A 17,920-nucleotide genomic window follows, 5' to 3' on the forward strand; every position below is an offset into this window, starting at 1 on the left:
CTCAAGTTCCTGGAGTGGGACTTGAACCCACAACCTTCTGACTCAGAGACGAAGGTGCTGCCCACTGAGCCATGGCTGGCACTGTAAATCATCAAAGTCGACGGAAATGGAAACTGGGCGGTTTCTCGAACGTGCGGCTGAGCCACGACGCCCGGTTTGACAGTTGGGCGGTGCGTTGAAAATCCGCCGCCAGATTTCGCTGTGGGGATTCTGTAAGTGGTCTCGGCTCCCTCAGCTACGGAGCGGGGCGTGAGGGTGAATGTCAGCCGTTCTTCACTGCCGCAGTCGGGAGTTGTGAGCGAGAAGGTCACAATCGGGCTCGGTTGTGATGTGGCCCCACGTACCGTCACTTCCGACGCTCGCTCGCTGTGTATGATCACACACTTTGGGCTCAATTTTGGCCCAGCCCGTTTTTTGGCACACTTACCGGAGATGCGTGCTTTTCTCCGTTCAGAAGTGCGCCGAAAAATTTCCTTCCCACTTTGACCGCTGTCCGGCCTCCTCCCTGTGGACGCGCAGCGTGGCCAGTCAAGTCGAGGGTGGAGCTAGCGTCCTGCGCCGAAAACAGTGCCGGGCGTCTGCATATGCTCAGTGGCGTGTCCGCGCATGCGCAGTAGCTCCTCGCCCCAGCCTCTCTGTGTCTTGCTGCAGCCGCTGTGTATGTGGGACCCGATGCTGGCCAAATGTTGTGAGTAGGGGTATGGAGTGGCAATTGCACGGACTGCTTAGTTCCACTTGGTTGGAAAATGCCTATTTATGGACTTAAATTGGAAAATACATTGCTTATTGGGGAGCTGTGTGTGTATTAACAGGTGAAGCAGTCAGTTTAAGTAGCATGGTTCTTTAGACACCCATGTTGAAAAGCCTTAACCCTACTTTGGTAAATGCATCGATTTGAAGCTTTAATCACTTTAATCTTAGAAATCGCACCGGGAGGCCACTCGGCCTGGGCTAGGGTGGGCGGGCAGGAGAACGGATAGTGCTCCTGCTTGGATGATTTCTATCAGTTCTCCTGCCCCCCGCCCCTAGCCCAGGCCGAGTGCCCTCCTGGGCCGAGTTTTAAGATGAGGGTAGGACTTACTTCAATTTTTTATTTGTTATTGAATTCTTAAAACTTTTTGTTTGCAAGGTTTGGTAGTTTGTAAGTCTTGGTGCTTTAGATGCAGGTTCTCTCCGCTTCCCTTCCCGCCCCTATTCCAGGCCGAATGGCCTCCAGTGTACCTACCTGCGCCGATTTCTTAACTTTCCGCAAGGGTTTTCTGAAGTAGCCACATACTCTGGCCTAAGTAGAAATGGAGTAACTATTAGCTGGCCAAAGTTACCTAAATAGGCAGAACTGGCGTAGGTGGCTGTTAACGTCCCCTTTTGAGAAAAAAAAAACGAAACTAAAAAAATCGTGACTAACTCACTTACACTGGTGCAAATTGATTGTGGAAAATGGAGGTTTATAAGTTACGCCAGAAAAACCAAGTTACTCCAAAAAAGACAGAGCAACTCCCGGTCAAAATTGAGCCCTAAGTGAGGCAACCTCGGCAGGAGTGCCACGCGTCTGTGAAAGCAGATCCCAGCCACAGGCAGCGCCTTCAAGTTGAAGAAGAATAAATGGTGACGAAAATTGACCGAGAAAGACAGATGAAAGTAAATGCAGACATGTGTAAGATGCTGCATTTTAGTAGGTGCTGTTTTGAGTTAATAATTGTCAAAATGGGCCATGCATTTTCCTTTAATCTCTGCTTATTTCTGCTTTTCAGATTGTCGATTGCATTCTCCCACCCTTGGTTTCCCTGGTGCTCAGTCAGAACGGTAAGGGTTGTCAGAACAACATAGCACTAATTCAAATTTACAGCAACTCTGATTTGCAATTTTTTTTGTTTGGAGAGTACTTTTTTTGAAACCCTTTCATGTCTGTGTGTGTCTTTAAAGTGGAGTGGCGGATTTTCAGCTTGCGGTTACTATCCGAAACCACGTCTCTCATGGCAAACCACGAAGTCCTGCTGGGAGAGAAAGCGGAGAAACTGGCTACGAGCAGCAAGTTACTGATCCTCATCCGGGAATCGCTGCTCCCTCAGTAAGTGAAGGCATAATTTTGGAGATCAGCTCATCTAATCATACTCATCAGCATCATAGGCAGTCCCTCGGAATCGAGGAAGACTTGCTTCCACTCTTAAAGTGAGTCCTTAGGTGGCTGAACAGTCCAATACGAGAACCACAGTCTCTGTCACAGGTGGGACAGACAGTGGTTGAGGAAAGGGTGGGTGGGTCTGGCTCCTTCCGCTGCCTGCGCTTGGTTTCTGCATGCTCTCGGCGACGAGACTCGAGGTGCTCAGCGCCCTCCCGGATGCACTTCCTTCACTTAGGGCGCTCTTTGGCCAGGGACTCCCAGGTGTCGGTGGGGATGTTGCATTTTATCAGGGAGGCTTTGAGGGTGTCCTTATAACGTTTCCTCTGCCCACGTTTGGCTCGTTTGCCGTGAAGGAGTTCCGAGTAGAGCGCTTGCTTTGGGAGTCTCGTGTCGGACATGCGGACAATGTGGCCTGCCCAGCGGAGCTGGTCGAGTGTGGTCAGTGCTTTAGTGCTGGGGATGTTGGCCTGGTTGAGGACATTAATGTTGGTGCGTCTGTCCTCCCAGGGATTTGCAGGATCTTGCGGAGAAATCATTGGTGGTATTTCTCCAGCGATTTGAGGTGTCTACTGCATATGGTCCATGTCTCTGAGCAATATGTCGAGGAACCAACTAGGGGGGAGGCCATCTTAGATTGGGTGTTGTGTAATGAGAGAGGATTAATTAGCAATCTCATTGTGCGAGGCCCCTTGGGGAAGAGTGACCATAATATGGTGGAATTCTGCATTAGGATGGAGAATGAAACAGTTAATTCAGAGACCATGGTCCAGAACTTAAAGAAGGGTAACTTTGAAGGTATGAGGCGTGAATTGGCTAGGATAGATTGGCGAATGATACTTAAGGGGTTGACTGTGGATGGGCAATGGCAGACATTTAGAGACCGCATGGATAAACTACAACAATTGTACATTCCTGTTGGCTAAGATCAAGTGTAGTATCTGTTCTTATCAGTTTAATATCCCCTATGGGGACATGATATTGAATTGATTTTTGGACAGGGAGCTGGATCAGGGGCATGCCCCGTCCACTCCATGCACCGACCTGGTATTGCAATATTTCCAGGAACGGTGCAACTTCGCCTCTCGGCCTTTTGGCCTGAGATCAAACACATTGGCGCAAAGTGATCTTTGGCGTTAGAGTTGATCTGGAACGAAATTGGATAAATAAAAAATAAATAAATAAAAAATTTAAATTGTACATTCCTGTCTGGCGTAAAAATAAAAAAGGGAAGGTAGCTCAACCGTGGCTATCAAGGGAAATCAGGGATAGTATTAAAGCCAAGGAAGTGGCATACAAATTGGCCAGAAATAGCAGCGAACCCGGGGACTGGGAGAAATTTAGAACTCAGCAGAGGAGGACAAAGGGTTTGATTAGGGCAGGGAAAATGGAGTACGAGAAGAAGCTTGCAGGGAACATTAAGACGGATTGCAAAAGTTTCTATAGATATGTAAAGAGAAAAAGGTTAGTAAAGACAAACGTAGGTCCCCTGCAGTCAGAATCAGGGGAAGTCATAACTGGGAACAAAGAAATGGCAGACCAATTGAACAGGTACTTTGGTTCGGTATTCACTAAGGAGGACACAAACAACCTTCCGGATATAAAAGGGGTCAGAGGGTCTAGTAAGGAGGAGGAACTGAGGGAAATCCTTATTAGTCAGGAAATTGTGTTGGGGAAATTGATGGGATTGAAGGCCGATAAATCCCCAGGGCCTGATGGACTGCATCCCAGAGTACTTAAGGAGGTGGCCTTGGAAATAGCGGATGCATTGACAGTCATTTTCCAACATTCCATTGACTCTGGATCAGTTCCTATGGAGTGGAGCGTAGCCAATGTAACCCCACTTTTTAAAAAAGGAGGGAGAGAGAAAACAGGGAATTATAGACCGGTCAGCCTGACCTCAGTAGTGGGTAAAATGATGGAATCAATTATTAAGGATGTCATAGCAGCGCATTTGGAAAAAGGTGACATGATAGGTCCAAGTCAGCATGGATTTGTGAAAGGGAAATCATGCTTGACAAATCTTCTGGAATTTTTTGAGGATGTTTCCAGTAAAGTGGACAAGGGAGAACCAGTTGATGTGGTATATTTGGACTTTCAGAAGGCTTTTGACAAGGTCCCACACAAGAGATTAATGTGAAAAGTTAAAGCACATGGGATTGGGGGTAGTGTGCTGACGTGGATTGAGAACTGGTTGTCAGACAGGAAGCAAAGAGTAGGAGTAAATGGGCACTTTTCAGAATGGCAGGCAGTGACTAGTGGGGTACCGCAAGGTTCTGTGTTGGGGCCCCAGCTGTTTACATTGTACATTAATGATTTAGACGAGGGGATTAAATGTAGTATCTCCAAATTTGCGGATGACACTAGTTGGATGGCAGTGTGAGCTGCGAGGAGGATGCTATGAGACTGCAGAGTGACTTGGATAGGTTAGGTGAGTGGGCAAATGCATGGCAGATGAAGTATAATGTGGATAAATGTGAGGTTATCCACTTTGGTGGTAAAAACAGAGAGACAGACTATTATCTGAATGGTGACAGATTAGGAAAAGGGAAGGTGCAACGAGACCTGGGTGTCATGGTACATCAGTCATTGAAGGTTGGCATGCAGGTACAGCAGGCGGTTAAGAAAGCAAATGGCATGTTGGCCTTCATAGCGAGGGTATTTGAGTACAGGGGCAGGGAGGTGTTGCTACAGTTGTACAGGGCCTTGGTGAGGCCACACCTGGAGTATTGTGTACAGTTTTGGTCTCCTAACTTGAGGAAGGACATTCTTGCTATTGAGGGAGTGCAACGAAGATTCACCAGAGTGATTCCTGGGATGGTGGGACTGACCTATCAAGAAAGACTGGATCAACTGGGCTTGTATTTACTGGAGTTCAGAAGAATGAGAGGGGACCTCATAGAAACGTTTAAAATTCTGACGGGTTTAGACAGGTTAGATGCAGGAAGAATGTTCCCAATGTTGGGGAAGTCCAGAACCAGGAGTCACAGTCTAAGGATAAGGGGTAAGCCATTTAGGACCGAGATGAGGAGAAACTTCTTCACCCAGAGAGTGGTGAACCTGTGGAATTCTCTACCACAGAAAGTAGTTGAGGCCAATTCACTAAATATATTCAAAAGGGAGTTAGATGAAGTTCTTACTACTAGGGGGATCAAGGGGTATGGCGAGAAAGCAGGAATGGGGTACTGAAGTTGCATGTTCAGCCATGAACTCATTGAATGGCGGTGCAGGCTAGAAGGGCCGAATGGCCTACTCCTGCACCTATTTTCTATGTTTCTATACAGGAGGGTGGGTAATACTACAGCCCTGTAGACCATGAGCTTGGTGCCAGATTTGAGGACCTGATACTCGGTGCGGTAGCAGAGCAGTTCTGTTACTGTTCCAGAGTTAAAATCAGAAAATGCTGGAAATCTCAGCGGGTCAAGGCAGCATCTGTGGAGAGAGAAACAGAGTTAACGTTTTGGGTCGATGACCCTTCCTCAGAACTTTCCTGGTCTGGCCTATATGTGACCCTTCGACAGATGCTGCCTGACCCGCAGGGATTTCCAGCGTTTTCGGTTTTTATTTCAGATTCCAGCATCCCACAGTATTTTGCTTTGTATACGTAATCCCGAGGCCTGGACGAATGATCCGGAGATATGAGTTCAAATCCCACCACGGCACAAGCTGGGCTGAATACCCTAGTCTTATGGTCACTCCAGTGAGAACAGATGGGGCGCCTGGACTGGTGAGAGTGGCTTGGTCTGAAGTAGCACAGGGGCAGGGAAGTGCCGACATGTTTGTGTGGAGGATTATTGTAACTTTCCTGGTGGCCGAAAATGGTTTGCAAAATGTGGGTCACATGTGGCAATGCGGTGATTTGACTGGTGCGTGGTTAGTGGTGTTACCTCCACACTCGACTATTCCAACGCACTCCTGGCCGGCCTCCCACATTCTCCCCTCCATAAACTTGTGGTCATCCAAAACTCGGCAGCCTGTCTCCTAACTCACACCAAGTCCCACTTACCCATCACCCCCTGTGCTCACTGCCCTGTGTCCTAACTCACACCAAGTCCCACTTACCCATCACCCCCTGTGCTCACTGCCCTGTGTCCTAACTCGCACTGAGTCCCGCTCATCCATCACCCCCTGTGCTCACTGCCCCGTGTCCTAACTCGCATCGATTCCCGCTCACCCATCACCCCCTGTGCTCGCTGCCCCGTGTCCTAACTCGCATCGATTCCCGCTCACCCATCACCCCCTATGCTCGCTGCCCATATCCTAACTCGCATCGATTCCCGCTCACCCATCACCCCCTGTGCTCGCTGCCCTGTGTCCTAACTCGCACCAAGTCCCACTCACCCATTACCCCCCTGTGCTCGCTGCCCATATCCTAACTCGCATCGAGTCCCGCTCACCCATCACCCCCTGTGCTCACTGCCCTGTGTCCTAACTTGCACCGAGTCCCACTCACCCATCAGCCCCTGTGCTCGCTGCCCCATGTCCGAACTCGCACCGAGTCCCACTCACCCATCACCCCCCTGTGCTCGCTGACCTACATTGGCTCCCGGTTAAGCAACACCTTGATTTTAAAATTCTTATCCTTGTTTTCAAATCCCTCGATGTCCCTTGCCCCTCCCTATCTATGTAACCTCCTCCAGCCCCACAACCCTCGAGATGTCTGCGCTCCTCTAATTCTGGCTTCTTGAGCATCCCTGATTATAATCGCTCCACCATCGGTGGCCGTGCCTTCTGTTGCCTAGGCCCCGAGCTCTGGAACTCCCTCCCTAAACCTCGCCCCTTCTCTACCTCTCTTTCCTCCTTTAAGACGCTCCTTAAAACTTATCTCTTTGACCAATCACCTGCCCTAATTTCTCCTTATGTGACTCGGTATCAAATTTTTATCATAACACTCATGTGAAGCACCTCGGGATGTTTTACTACGTTAAGGGCGCTATATAAATACACGTTGTGTGGGGCACTACAATTTTACAGTCACACTGACCGACAGTAGAAACACCAGATTGTTTGTGTATTTAACACACAGTGAGGCAGCCTGTATGATGTAGGCTAACTCGGCGCCATTTTCATATGCTCACTTTCACTGCTGTTGTAAAGGAATAGCTGAGAGAAGTGGAGGAAGTGACTGGCCCCTGGTATTCTGATTTCAGTCAGTGCTGCAGACACGAGCTCAGCAATCTGTCCCGTCGTTTGAGCGCTAATCATTCAAAAGCCGTTGTGGGAATTGGCTGCGATTGGCTGGCTATGTGGGAAGTCAAATGAATGAAGTTGTGCTTTCCTTCTGTTCATTGTGCGAAGTGCATGGGATGCACCCAGCCACCACTCACAGAGCTCCAGTGTTCGAGGATAATCCCAGGGTGCGATCCTGTTCACCTGCTCCCAGACTGTGAGCCTGTTAATTGTGTCATTTACTGTGGTAGTTGTAAATGTAGTACACTGCACATTGATCCATAGAAACATAGAAAATAGGAGCAGTAGTAGGCCATTCGGCCCTTCGAGTCTGCACCGCCATTCAATATGATCGTGGCTGATCCTCTATCTCAACACCATATTCCCGCTTTCTCCCCATACCCCTTGTGATGCCTTTTATTTCTAGAAATCTTGGTTAGACCACACTCGGAGCACTGGTCACCATATTATAAAAAGGATCTAGAGGCACTGGAGAGTGTGCAGAGAAGATTTACAAGGATGATACCAGAAATGCGAGGGTATACCTATCAGGAAAGGATGAACAGGCTGGGTCTCTTTTCTCTTGAACAGAGAAGGCTGAGGGGTGACCTAATAGAGGTCTTTAAAATGATGAAAAGTTTTGATGAGTGGATACAGAGAGAATGTTTCCACTTGTGGGGAAGAGTATAACTAGAGGCCATCAATGTAAGATAGTCACCCAGAAATCCAATGGGGAATTCAGGAGAAACCTCTTTACCCAGAGAGGGGTGAGAATGTGGAACTCGCTGCCACAGGGAGGGGTTGAGGTGAATAGTATCGATGTATTTAAGGGGAGGCTGGACAAGCCAATGGGGGAGAAGGGAATAGAGGGTTATGCTGATAGATTTAGATGGGGAAAGACGGGAGGAGGCTCGAGTGGAGCATAAACACCGACATGGACTTGTTCGGCCCAATGGCCTGTTTCTGGGCCGTATATCCGATGTATCCTGTGTAATGATGGAAGGAAGCAGAGATGCTCATTATGGCAAGACGAGAGAGCGGAGATTATTTATCACAGTACTCTAACATGGAACAATTTCTTCACTCAGAGGGGGGTGAATCTTTGTAATTCTCTGCCCCAGAGGGCTGTGGATGTTGAGTCGTTGAGTATATTCAAGGCTGAGATCAATAGATTTTTGGACTCTCGGGGAATCGAGGGATATGGGGATCGTGCGGGGAAGTGGAGTTGAGGTCAAAGATCAGCCATGATCCTATTGAATGGCGGAGCAGGCTCGAGGGGCCGAATGGCCGACTCCTGCTCCTAATTCTTATGGTCTTATGCGACCCTTTAAAATTGCAGTAGAGGTTGGGAAATCGCTGAATGAGGAAACATTGTGAACCTAACCTGACCCGACCACTGTGTAGATCAGAACTCTAGTCCTCAAAACAAACTTCTGATAGAGTCTTAGTGAGCTTGGCTCCATTGGTGCCATTCTTGCCTCTGAGTTAGACGGTAGTGTGCTTCAGACCCACTGCAGAATTGAGCGGATAATCGCGGCTGGCACTTCAGTGCAGTACTGAGGGAATGCTGCACAGTTTCAGAGGAGACATTAACCTACAGCCCCATCTGCCAGCTCAGATGGACATGAGAGTGTCATGTATGTACATTCTGTTTATAGCCACCAGATGGCGTCATTGTTGGAGGCCACTGAGTAGCATGCACATGGTGCTGCTCTGGTATAAAAGGCCAGCCATTTTGCGAGTCAGGCACTTTGGGCCTAAATAAAGCAGAGCCAGGGTTGTACCTTGCTTAGTTAAACAGGACTCAGTTTGAACCTTTATTGCATACATAACATTTGTCGACGAGAATACAAGAAACTTTGTTTACAAAATGAGCACAATTGGATTTTTAGAGTGATTCGAGGAGGGAGAAGATTGGGCAGACTTTGTGAGCCGTTTGAACCAGTACTTCGTGGCCAACAAAATGAAGGGGGTCGACGATGCAGATCGGCGCCGGGCCGTGTTCCTCACTGTGTGCGGTTCAAAGATCTACCGTCTGATAAAGAATCTACTCATGTCTAGTGATCGAACAGAGAAAATATACGAGGAGTTGCGTACATTGGTACCGGAGCACCTGAAGCCAGATGATGGCATCATCATCTCGAGATACAGATTTTATACACACCTTCGATCGGAGGGCCAGAACGTAGCGGAATTCGTTGCCGACCTGAGACATCTAGCGGGACCGTGCAAGTTCGGGACGGTGTTGGCAGACATGCTGCGGGACTTCTTTGTTATCGGTATCAACCACGAGGTGATCCAGCGTAAACTTCTGGCGGTGGAGGAGTTGGATTTAAAAAAGGGCCATCCAGATCGCTCAATCCTGTATGATGACGGACAGGAGTTTAAAGCAAATATCGGTGAAGAACCGAACCTCGGCAAGTACGGTAAATGCGATTGGTTCGGCAGAGCGGCACATGGCAGGGCCTCTCCGGCTGCATTTGCGAAACCTGCCAAAGTCTGCCAGCGGGAATGTATCCGACTTCTCCATGTTGGCGTTGTGGGGGAAATCATCGGCACCAGCAATGCCGATTTAAGCAATATAGTGGGGCATCTCCAGCGCAAGTGTCCGCAGATGAGCATGCGTGCTGCGACACACCACATGGAGGATGAGAGTTAGACTAGTGTGGTTCCGGATACGCAATCCGAGATGCCAGAGGAGGAAGTGTATGGACTGTACTCCTTCATAACCAAGAGCAAACCAATTTTGATTAATGTGAAGTTTAACGGATACCGGTATCGATGGAACTGGGCATGGGGGCGAGTCAATCGATCATGAAAGAGAGGACATTTAATAAGCTGTGGGATACTAAGACTGTGAGGCCCAGGCTGAGCCCTGTTAACGCCAAGCTGCGCACGTACACCTAAGAACTGATAAAGGTGATTAGCAGTGCACAAATTAATGTGTCATATAATGGTGCGGTTCACGAGTTACCGCTGTGGATTGTTCCAGGCAACGGCCCAACGCCGCTCGGCAGGAGCTGGTTGGAGAAAATCTGATGCGACTAGAACGACATCGGAGGATGTGCCGAAGTACTGAGCAAGTTCCCCTCGCTGTTCGAACCGGGTTTTGGCAACTTCACGGGAGCCAAGGTGCAGATCCAGGTGGACTCAGATGCGAGACCCGTCCATCATAAAGCTCGGGCGGTTCTGTATATGATGAGGGAGAAGGTCGAAATTGAACTGGACAGACTCCAGCGTGAAGGGATCATATCACCGGTCGAATTTAATGAATGGGCCAGCCCCATTGTTCCTGTGCTGAAAAGTGATGGCACAGTCAGAATCTGTGGAAACTACAAGGCTACGATCAACAGGGTTTCGAAACAAGATCAGTACCCGTTACCAAAGACTTATGACGTGTTTTCAACACTAGTCGGAGGGAACTCTTTCACAAAACTGGACTTGATGTCGGCCTATATGACACACGAGTTGGTCGAGACGTTGAAGAGACTTACGTGGATTAACACGCACAAAGGACTGTTTATTTACCACAGGTGCCCTTTCGGAATTCGCTCGGCTGCAGCAAGAGGAATATGGAACGTCGTGCTCCAAGCTGACATCCTGATCACCGGTCGTGACTCCAAGGAACATCTGAACAACCTGGAAGAGGTTCTACTGCGTTTGGATAGAGTGGGACTCCGACTGAAATGCTCGAAGCTCAACTTCATGGCACTGGAGGTCAAATTCCTTGGCATCAGACCTACTGAAGTGAAAACCAAGGCCATCAAGAATGCGCCCAAGCCGCAGAATGTGACGGAGCTGCTTTCGTTCCTGGGTCTACTCAACTACTTTGGTAACTTCCTACCTAAATTGAGCACCTTACTAGAACCACTGCACAAGCCATTGAGAAAAGGCGACAACTGGGTGTGGGGCGCATCGCAAGACAGAGCTTTCGAGAAAGCCACCAATCTGCTTTGCTCGAACAAGCTGCTGGTACATTATGACTCATGTAAACGTTTAGTTTTGGCCTATGACACATCGTCATATGGAATTAGTTGCGTACTCCAACAAGCCAATGAATCGTGGAAACTTCAACCTGTCGGGTATGCATCCAAAAGTTTGTCTAAAGCAGAAAGAGCCAACAGCATGGTAGAAAAAGAAGCGTTAGCGTGTGTGAACGGATGTTAAAAAGATGCATCAATACCTGTTCGGTCTGAGGTTTGGATTAGAGACCGATCACAAGCCGCTCATTTCATTGTTTTCAGAGAGCAAAGGTATCAATACCAACGCTTCATCCCGCATCCAAAGGTGGGCGCTGACATTATCTGCCTATGACTGTCATTCGCCACAGACCTTGCACAGAGAATTGTGCTGATGATTTGAGCCATTGCCCACACCGGAGGTGGAAACGCCACAATCAGCGGATCTAATGTTAATCATGGATGCTTTTGAGATTGAACAAGTTAAGACCTGGACCAGTCAGGATCCGATTTTATCGGTGGTAAAGGGTTGCATCCTCAACGGGGATTGGTCTGCCATACCTAAGCAAATGTGCGAGGAGGCCAAACTGTACATTCGTCGCAAGGACAAACTGTCTATTCAAGCAGATTTCATATTGTGGGGCAATCGCATTGTAATGCCTAAGAAAGGGAGAGAGAAGTTCGTGCGTGAGTTACACAGCACACATCCTGGTATAGTGATGATGAAGGCCATCGCCAGGTTCCACGTATGGTGGCCAGGAATTGATCCTGAGCTTGAAGCATGCATGCATCAGTGCAACACTTGCATGCAGCTCAGCAAAGCACCAGCGGAATCGCTGCTGAGTCTGTGGTCATGGCCATCCAAACCTTGGCCCAGGATCCATGTAGATTTTTACAGGTCCCTTCCTGGGCAAGATGTTTTTAGTGGTGGTGGACGCTTATTCGAAGTGGATAGAATGCATAATCATGTCATCCTGCACATCCACGGCAACCATAGAGAATCTCAATGTCATGTTAGCGACACATGGTCTGCTTGACATAGTGGTGAGCGACAATGGGTCGTGCTTCACCAGTCAGGAGTTTGTGAAACTTAATGGTATAAAACATGTAAGGTCAGCAACATTCAGGCCTGCGTCCAACGGGCAAGCAGAACGTGCAGTACAAATTATCAAGCAAAGCATGGGGAGAGTAACTCAAGGGTCACTGCAGACCCGCTTGTCCTGCATACTGCTGAGTTACAGGACAAGACCCCACACACTCACAGGGGTCTCGCCTGCTGAACTCGTGATGAAAAGAGGTCTTAAGACCAAGCTATCTCTGGTACATCCGGATTTAAATAATCATGTTGAATACAGAAGACAAAGCCAACAAGGATACCACGATCATGCAACTGTGTCACGCGAGATTTCTGATTTGATCCGGTACATGTGTTGAACTATGGTCAGGTTCCCAAATAGATCGCTGGTACGGTCATGGCCAAGGAGGGCAACAGAGTATTCGTTATTAAGCTCAAGAATGGGCAAACTTGCAGGAAACACATGGATCAGACAAAGCTGAGGCACACAGACGATCCAGAACAGTCGGACGAAGAAACCATCGACGACCAATCAACCGACCAGCAGTCTTCAGAGGACTCGAGGGTCATCAGTGAACCCGGAATTTCCATCACGGACCTGCAATTCCTGACATGGCCACTGCTACCCCCAACAAGTCAGTCATCCAGCCATCAGCCACAACAGATCCCGCACACTCACCCAAGGCTGGAATCGAACTGAGATGGTCAACCCGGGAGCGCAAAGCACCGGACCATCTCAACCTGTGCAAGACTGTGATAAGATCTCAGAGGGGGGGATATTGTCATGTATGTACATTCTGTTTGTAGCCACCAGGTGGTGCTGCTAAGGTATAAAAGGCCAGCCATTTTGAGAGTCAGGCACTTTGGGCCTAAATAATGCAGAGCCAAGGTTGTACCTTGCTTAGTTAAACAGTACTCAGTTTAAACCTTTATTGCATTCATACCTTGGCACGCTACAAGATGAGGAGTAGGGAGTGATCCTGGTGTTCTTGCCAAAACACATTGTCTGAACATTCATTCAGTGTTTGTGAGATGTTGCTGTATGCCTATTGGCGACCTCACTTGCCTACATAACAGTATTGGCCCTTCAGAAGTAATCCATTGACAATCATCATAGGCAGTCCCTCGAGGCGAGGATGACTTGCTTCCACGTCAAAAAGTTCACAGGTGTTTCAATGAAGGACCTAATATTCCAGATCCCGAACTACATCCTGAAGGGTGGAAGATGCCTGTGGGTGGATTTTTTTAACGTGGGGTGACCGTTGCACACCAGCCACCACACGGGCTTGACAGAGCGAGGTCTTGGTCCAGTGGCAAGGGTTAACCAGGACGACTGGAGACCAGCTCTGCTGCACGGACCCAGTGCGCTCACATATCGCAGTGTGGGCTGGGCCCGTGCTGCCCCTGGGCCCTCGCCTCTCCTGGGCCCCGATCACGTCCCTCCACAATCTCTCGCCGCTCCTTCGCCCCGACCTCGCCGCTCCTGCTGTACCTGCCCGCGCTCCAATCAGCGAGCTGGGTCTTAGTGACGTCGTGCTGCTCCCTGGAATGGTAGGTTACTCCAGGGAGCCATCGACAGTAAAGCACTTTTGGATGCAGTGATCAAGTTCCTCCAGAAAAATAGCAGGTGTTTCCTAAGAAACTGGGCTGACAAATTCGGGAGCGCCCCATTTGGGGGCGGTGACAGTCGCGAGGCGCGAGCCATTGCACCAGGCGCCAAAGGTTCGCCTCTCGTGAGAAATTGGGGTTACCTCACCCGAAAGCAAGTGGAGCCCTAAATCAAGTGCTCCACTTCCTATCTGGGGGGGGTGGGGGGGGGTGGTGGTGACGCCTCGGGGGTGGGGCGTACGGCTCAGCAGCGCTTCGCACTGGGCCGCGTAGGAGGGGGTCTTCCCTGAATTAAAGGGAAGGGCCCAAGCTGCAAACACTGCAGGAAATAAAAAGGGTCCTAGCTGGACTGGGGGGGGGGGGGGGCGCGGCCGGGCTGACCGATCGCGGCACGGATCCCGCGTCCAAAGCAGCGCACGAGGACTTCGGTCATTACATGTCCCCTGAATCTGTCGTGGTCACCGCCCGGTGCAGCATCGGGGGGGGGGGGGGGGCAATACCCGATTTAGAGTCGGGGTGGGGGGGGCGGGGGGCTGCGACGGTGATAATGTCAGCATCGCAGAACGGAGCAGGGGCGCTACAAGTTACCGCTGACACTAAACTCCCGCCGAATTTAGCGGGAGTCGTTAGTGGCGCCGCGCCCGGTCGCAAAGCCGTTTGCGCCCCCGTTAGCGCCCGTCGGGCGTGCTAACGAGAGACGCAAATGACCCGAATTTCTCCCCCTTGATGTGCCAGAAATTCAGTCCCCAGCCTGTGCCCCGCCAATCTAACCCACGCGGCAACACTTGGAGGTTCTACAATTAGCTCCAGTACTCCGAGATCAAGAGAGGGAAAATCAGGCCACACGTCCACTCTTGGTTATTACGCAGTGACATGTGCCTTAAAGTGTGAGCATGTGGATATCAGATGAGATTGCTATTTCCCAGCATGAAGCGTAGAATCATAGAAATTTACAGCACCGAAGGAGGCCATTCGGCCCATCGTGTCTGCGCCGGCCGACAAAGAGCTACCCAGCCTAATCCCACTTTCCAGCTCTGGGTCCGTAGCCCTGTAGGTTACAGCACTTCAGGTGCACATCCAAGTACTTTTTAAATGTGGTGAGGGTTTCTGCCTCTACCACCCTTTCAGGCCGTGAGTTCCAGACCCCCCCACCACACATATCCCCTCAACTCCCCTCTCAACCTTCTAGGTGACAATTTCATGACCGGAGGGGACAAAATGGGGGGAGGGAGGGGGGGGAGGAAATATACTGAAGCACTTGGAGCCCTTGCACCTTCAGGGACCTGGGGGTACTTGTGCATGAAACACAAAAGAATAGTATGCAGCTACAGCAAGTGATCAGGAAGGCCAATGGAATCTTGGCCTTTATTGCAAAGGGGATGGAGTATAAAAGCAGGGAAGTCTTGCTCCAGTTATACAAGGTATTGGTGAGGCCACACCTGGAATACTGCGTGCAGTTTTGGTTTCCATATTTACGAAAGGATATACTTACTTTGGAGGCAGTTCAGAGAAGGTTCACTCGGTTGATTCCTGGGATGAGGGTGTTGGGCCTCTACTCATATTGGAATTCAGAGGATCTTATCGAAAGGTATTAGATTATGAGGGGGCTTGACAAGGTGGATGCAGAGAGGATGTTTCCACTGATGGGGGAGACTAGAACTAGAGGGCATGAGACGAGGAGGAATTTTTTCTGTCAGAGGGTTGTAAATCTGTGGAATTCTCTGCCCCAGAGAGCTGTGGAAACTGGGTCATTGAATATATTTAAGACAGAAATAGACAGTTTCTTAATCGATAAGGGGTTATGGGGAGCGGGCGGGGAAGTGGAGCTGAGTCCATGATCGGATCAGCCATGATCTTATTAAATGGCGGAGCAGGCTCGAGGGGCCGATTGGCCGACTCCTGCTCCTATTTCTTATGTTCTTATGTTCAATCTGTGGACTGCATTTTTGCACAGACTTACCAGAAAATGATGCTCACTCTAAAAATAAACCACGTTTCGACATCTCAGTCTGGAGCAGAAATATAGTTCAAACATGCTTCAATTAAATTGATTCATTGTGTCACATACAATGTATTTTGTTACCAGAAACAAGCTTAATTATGCCACGTGTACAAACCAATAGGAATTGGCTTTTCCTTATAAACATTTCTCACCACCAGCCAAAATGCTGCGAATAAGCTCGCCACCCCAGTGTTTCAGATTTCCCAAATTCACTCTGAACTTTGATGCAAATCATCTGTCTGGCTTTGATTCTAGTAGCTGCTTTCTTTTTTATTTGCCAATGTTAAAAGAAATACACATTTCTATCGCGCCTTTCACGACCTCAGGACGTCTCAAAGCGCTTTCCAGCCAATGAATCACTTTTGGAGTGTAGTCACTGTTGTAATGTGGGAATTGCAGTGGGAAATTTGTGCACAGCAAGCTCCCACACACAGCAATGTGATAAACCAGATAATCTCTTTTAGTGATGTTGATTGAGGGATAAATATTGGACAGGACACCGGGGAGAACTCCACTGCTCTTCTTCGAAATAGTGCCCTGGGATCTTTTATGTTCATCCGAGAGGGCAGACAGGGCCTCGGTTCATCCGAAAGATGGCACCACCGACAGTGCAGCACTCCCTCAGTACTGCCTCTCCAACAGTGCAGCTCTCCCTCAGTACTGCCTCTCCAACAGTGCAGCTTTCCCTCAGTACTGCCTCTCTGACAGTGCAGCACTCCCTCAGTACTGCCCCTCCGACAGTGCAGCACTCCCTCAGTACTGCCCTTCCGACAGTGCAGCTCTCCCTCAGTACTGCCTCTCTGACAGTGCAGCACTCCCTCAGTACTGCCCCTCCGACAGTGCAGCTCTCCCTCAGTACTGCCCCTCCGACAGTACAGCTCTCCCTCAGTACTGCCCTTCCGACAGTGCAGCTCTCCCTCAGTACTGCCCCTCCGACAGTGCAGCACTCCCTCAGTACTGCCCCTCCAACAGTGCAGCTCTCCCTCAGTACTGCCCCTCCGACAGTGTAGCGCTCCCTCAGTACTGCCCCTCCGACAGTGCGGCACTCCCTCAATACTGCCCTTCCGACAGTGCGGCGCTCTCTCAGTACCGCCCCTCCAACAGTGCAGCGCTCCCTCAGCACTGCACTGGGAGTGTCAGCCTAGATTCATGTGCTCAAGTCCCTGGAGTGAGACTTGAACTTACAACCTTCGGACGCAGAGCCGATAATGCTGCCCACTGAGCCACGGCTTGACCCTATTATCTAGTTTTCTCTTCCCTCCTCCTCCTGTCCTAAAGGCATTGACTTTTCCTGGAGTAAGGTTCCATGGTCTGGTCACCCACGGGACCTAACCCAAGTGGAAGTTATTCACGAATAAGCTTAGACACAAATGTTGAATGGATGGATTAACTTGCATTTAGCTGGACGGCTATTCAGTCATAGGGGAAGCACATCACAGTGGCTTTTACATTTGCTTTACTATTTCTGTTCTGGATGACAAAAGTTAAACACAAAATAAAAGGGTTCCCTGATGCCTTAGTAGATAACTGGTGCTTGTGATACAAGAGCACACTTAACACATAGCCTGTACGATGGCTGCAGATCTGGAACTTCCTGTGGAAGCCTCCTTCCTGTCAGTTGACCTGACTGTTTATTAAACAGCACTAGCTGCAGTAACACAGGTGTCCACAGTGTGGAGCTACAGACATTACACTTCTCCCTCCTTAATGAAGACGTTATTATAACAAACAATCATCATACCTAACTTGCGTGGTTATACATAACAAAGGATATGGGCTTATTTTGCCATATTTACAAATCAAGCTTAACCACTTGTTTTCTGTTTCTTAGAGGATACCTTTCACTCTCGACCAGAACCTTCCAAACATGGTGTTGAATTTAAACTCATTCGAGGCTGATCCTGAGGGAAGTTTTCCTCCAAGGGATGCCCTTGATTTCCATTTGAACTCTCTCTCACTTCAGACTGTTTGTTTTCCTGACTCGGACT

At 49.2% G+C, this 17,920-nt stretch overlaps 1 protein-coding gene and 1 pseudogene across 5 annotated transcripts in view; both read left to right on the plus strand.

Annotated features, from left to right (window-relative positions):
* ulk4 (unc-51 like kinase 4) overlaps positions 1-17,920 on the plus strand; it is a 615,462-nt gene that overhangs the window by 315,793 nt on the left and 281,749 nt on the right. For all 5 annotated transcript variants that reach the window (XM_070880300.1, XM_070880304.1, XM_070880303.1 and 2 more), the window contains exons 28-29: positions 1,752-1,803; positions 1,924-2,068. In XM_070880300.1, coding sequence (XP_070736401.1) covers positions 1,752-1,803; positions 1,924-2,068 — 197 coding nt within the window. The remainder of the gene's footprint in view (positions 1-1,751; positions 1,804-1,923; positions 2,069-17,920) is intronic.
* Positions 3,021-3,200, plus strand: LOC139264808 (U2 spliceosomal RNA; annotated as a pseudogene).

Source organism: Pristiophorus japonicus, chromosome 5 (genome assembly GCF_044704955.1).
Source record: "Pristiophorus japonicus isolate sPriJap1 chromosome 5, sPriJap1.hap1, whole genome shotgun sequence".
In the NCBI taxonomy this organism is placed as follows: domain Eukaryota; kingdom Metazoa; phylum Chordata; class Chondrichthyes; family Pristiophoridae; genus Pristiophorus; species Pristiophorus japonicus.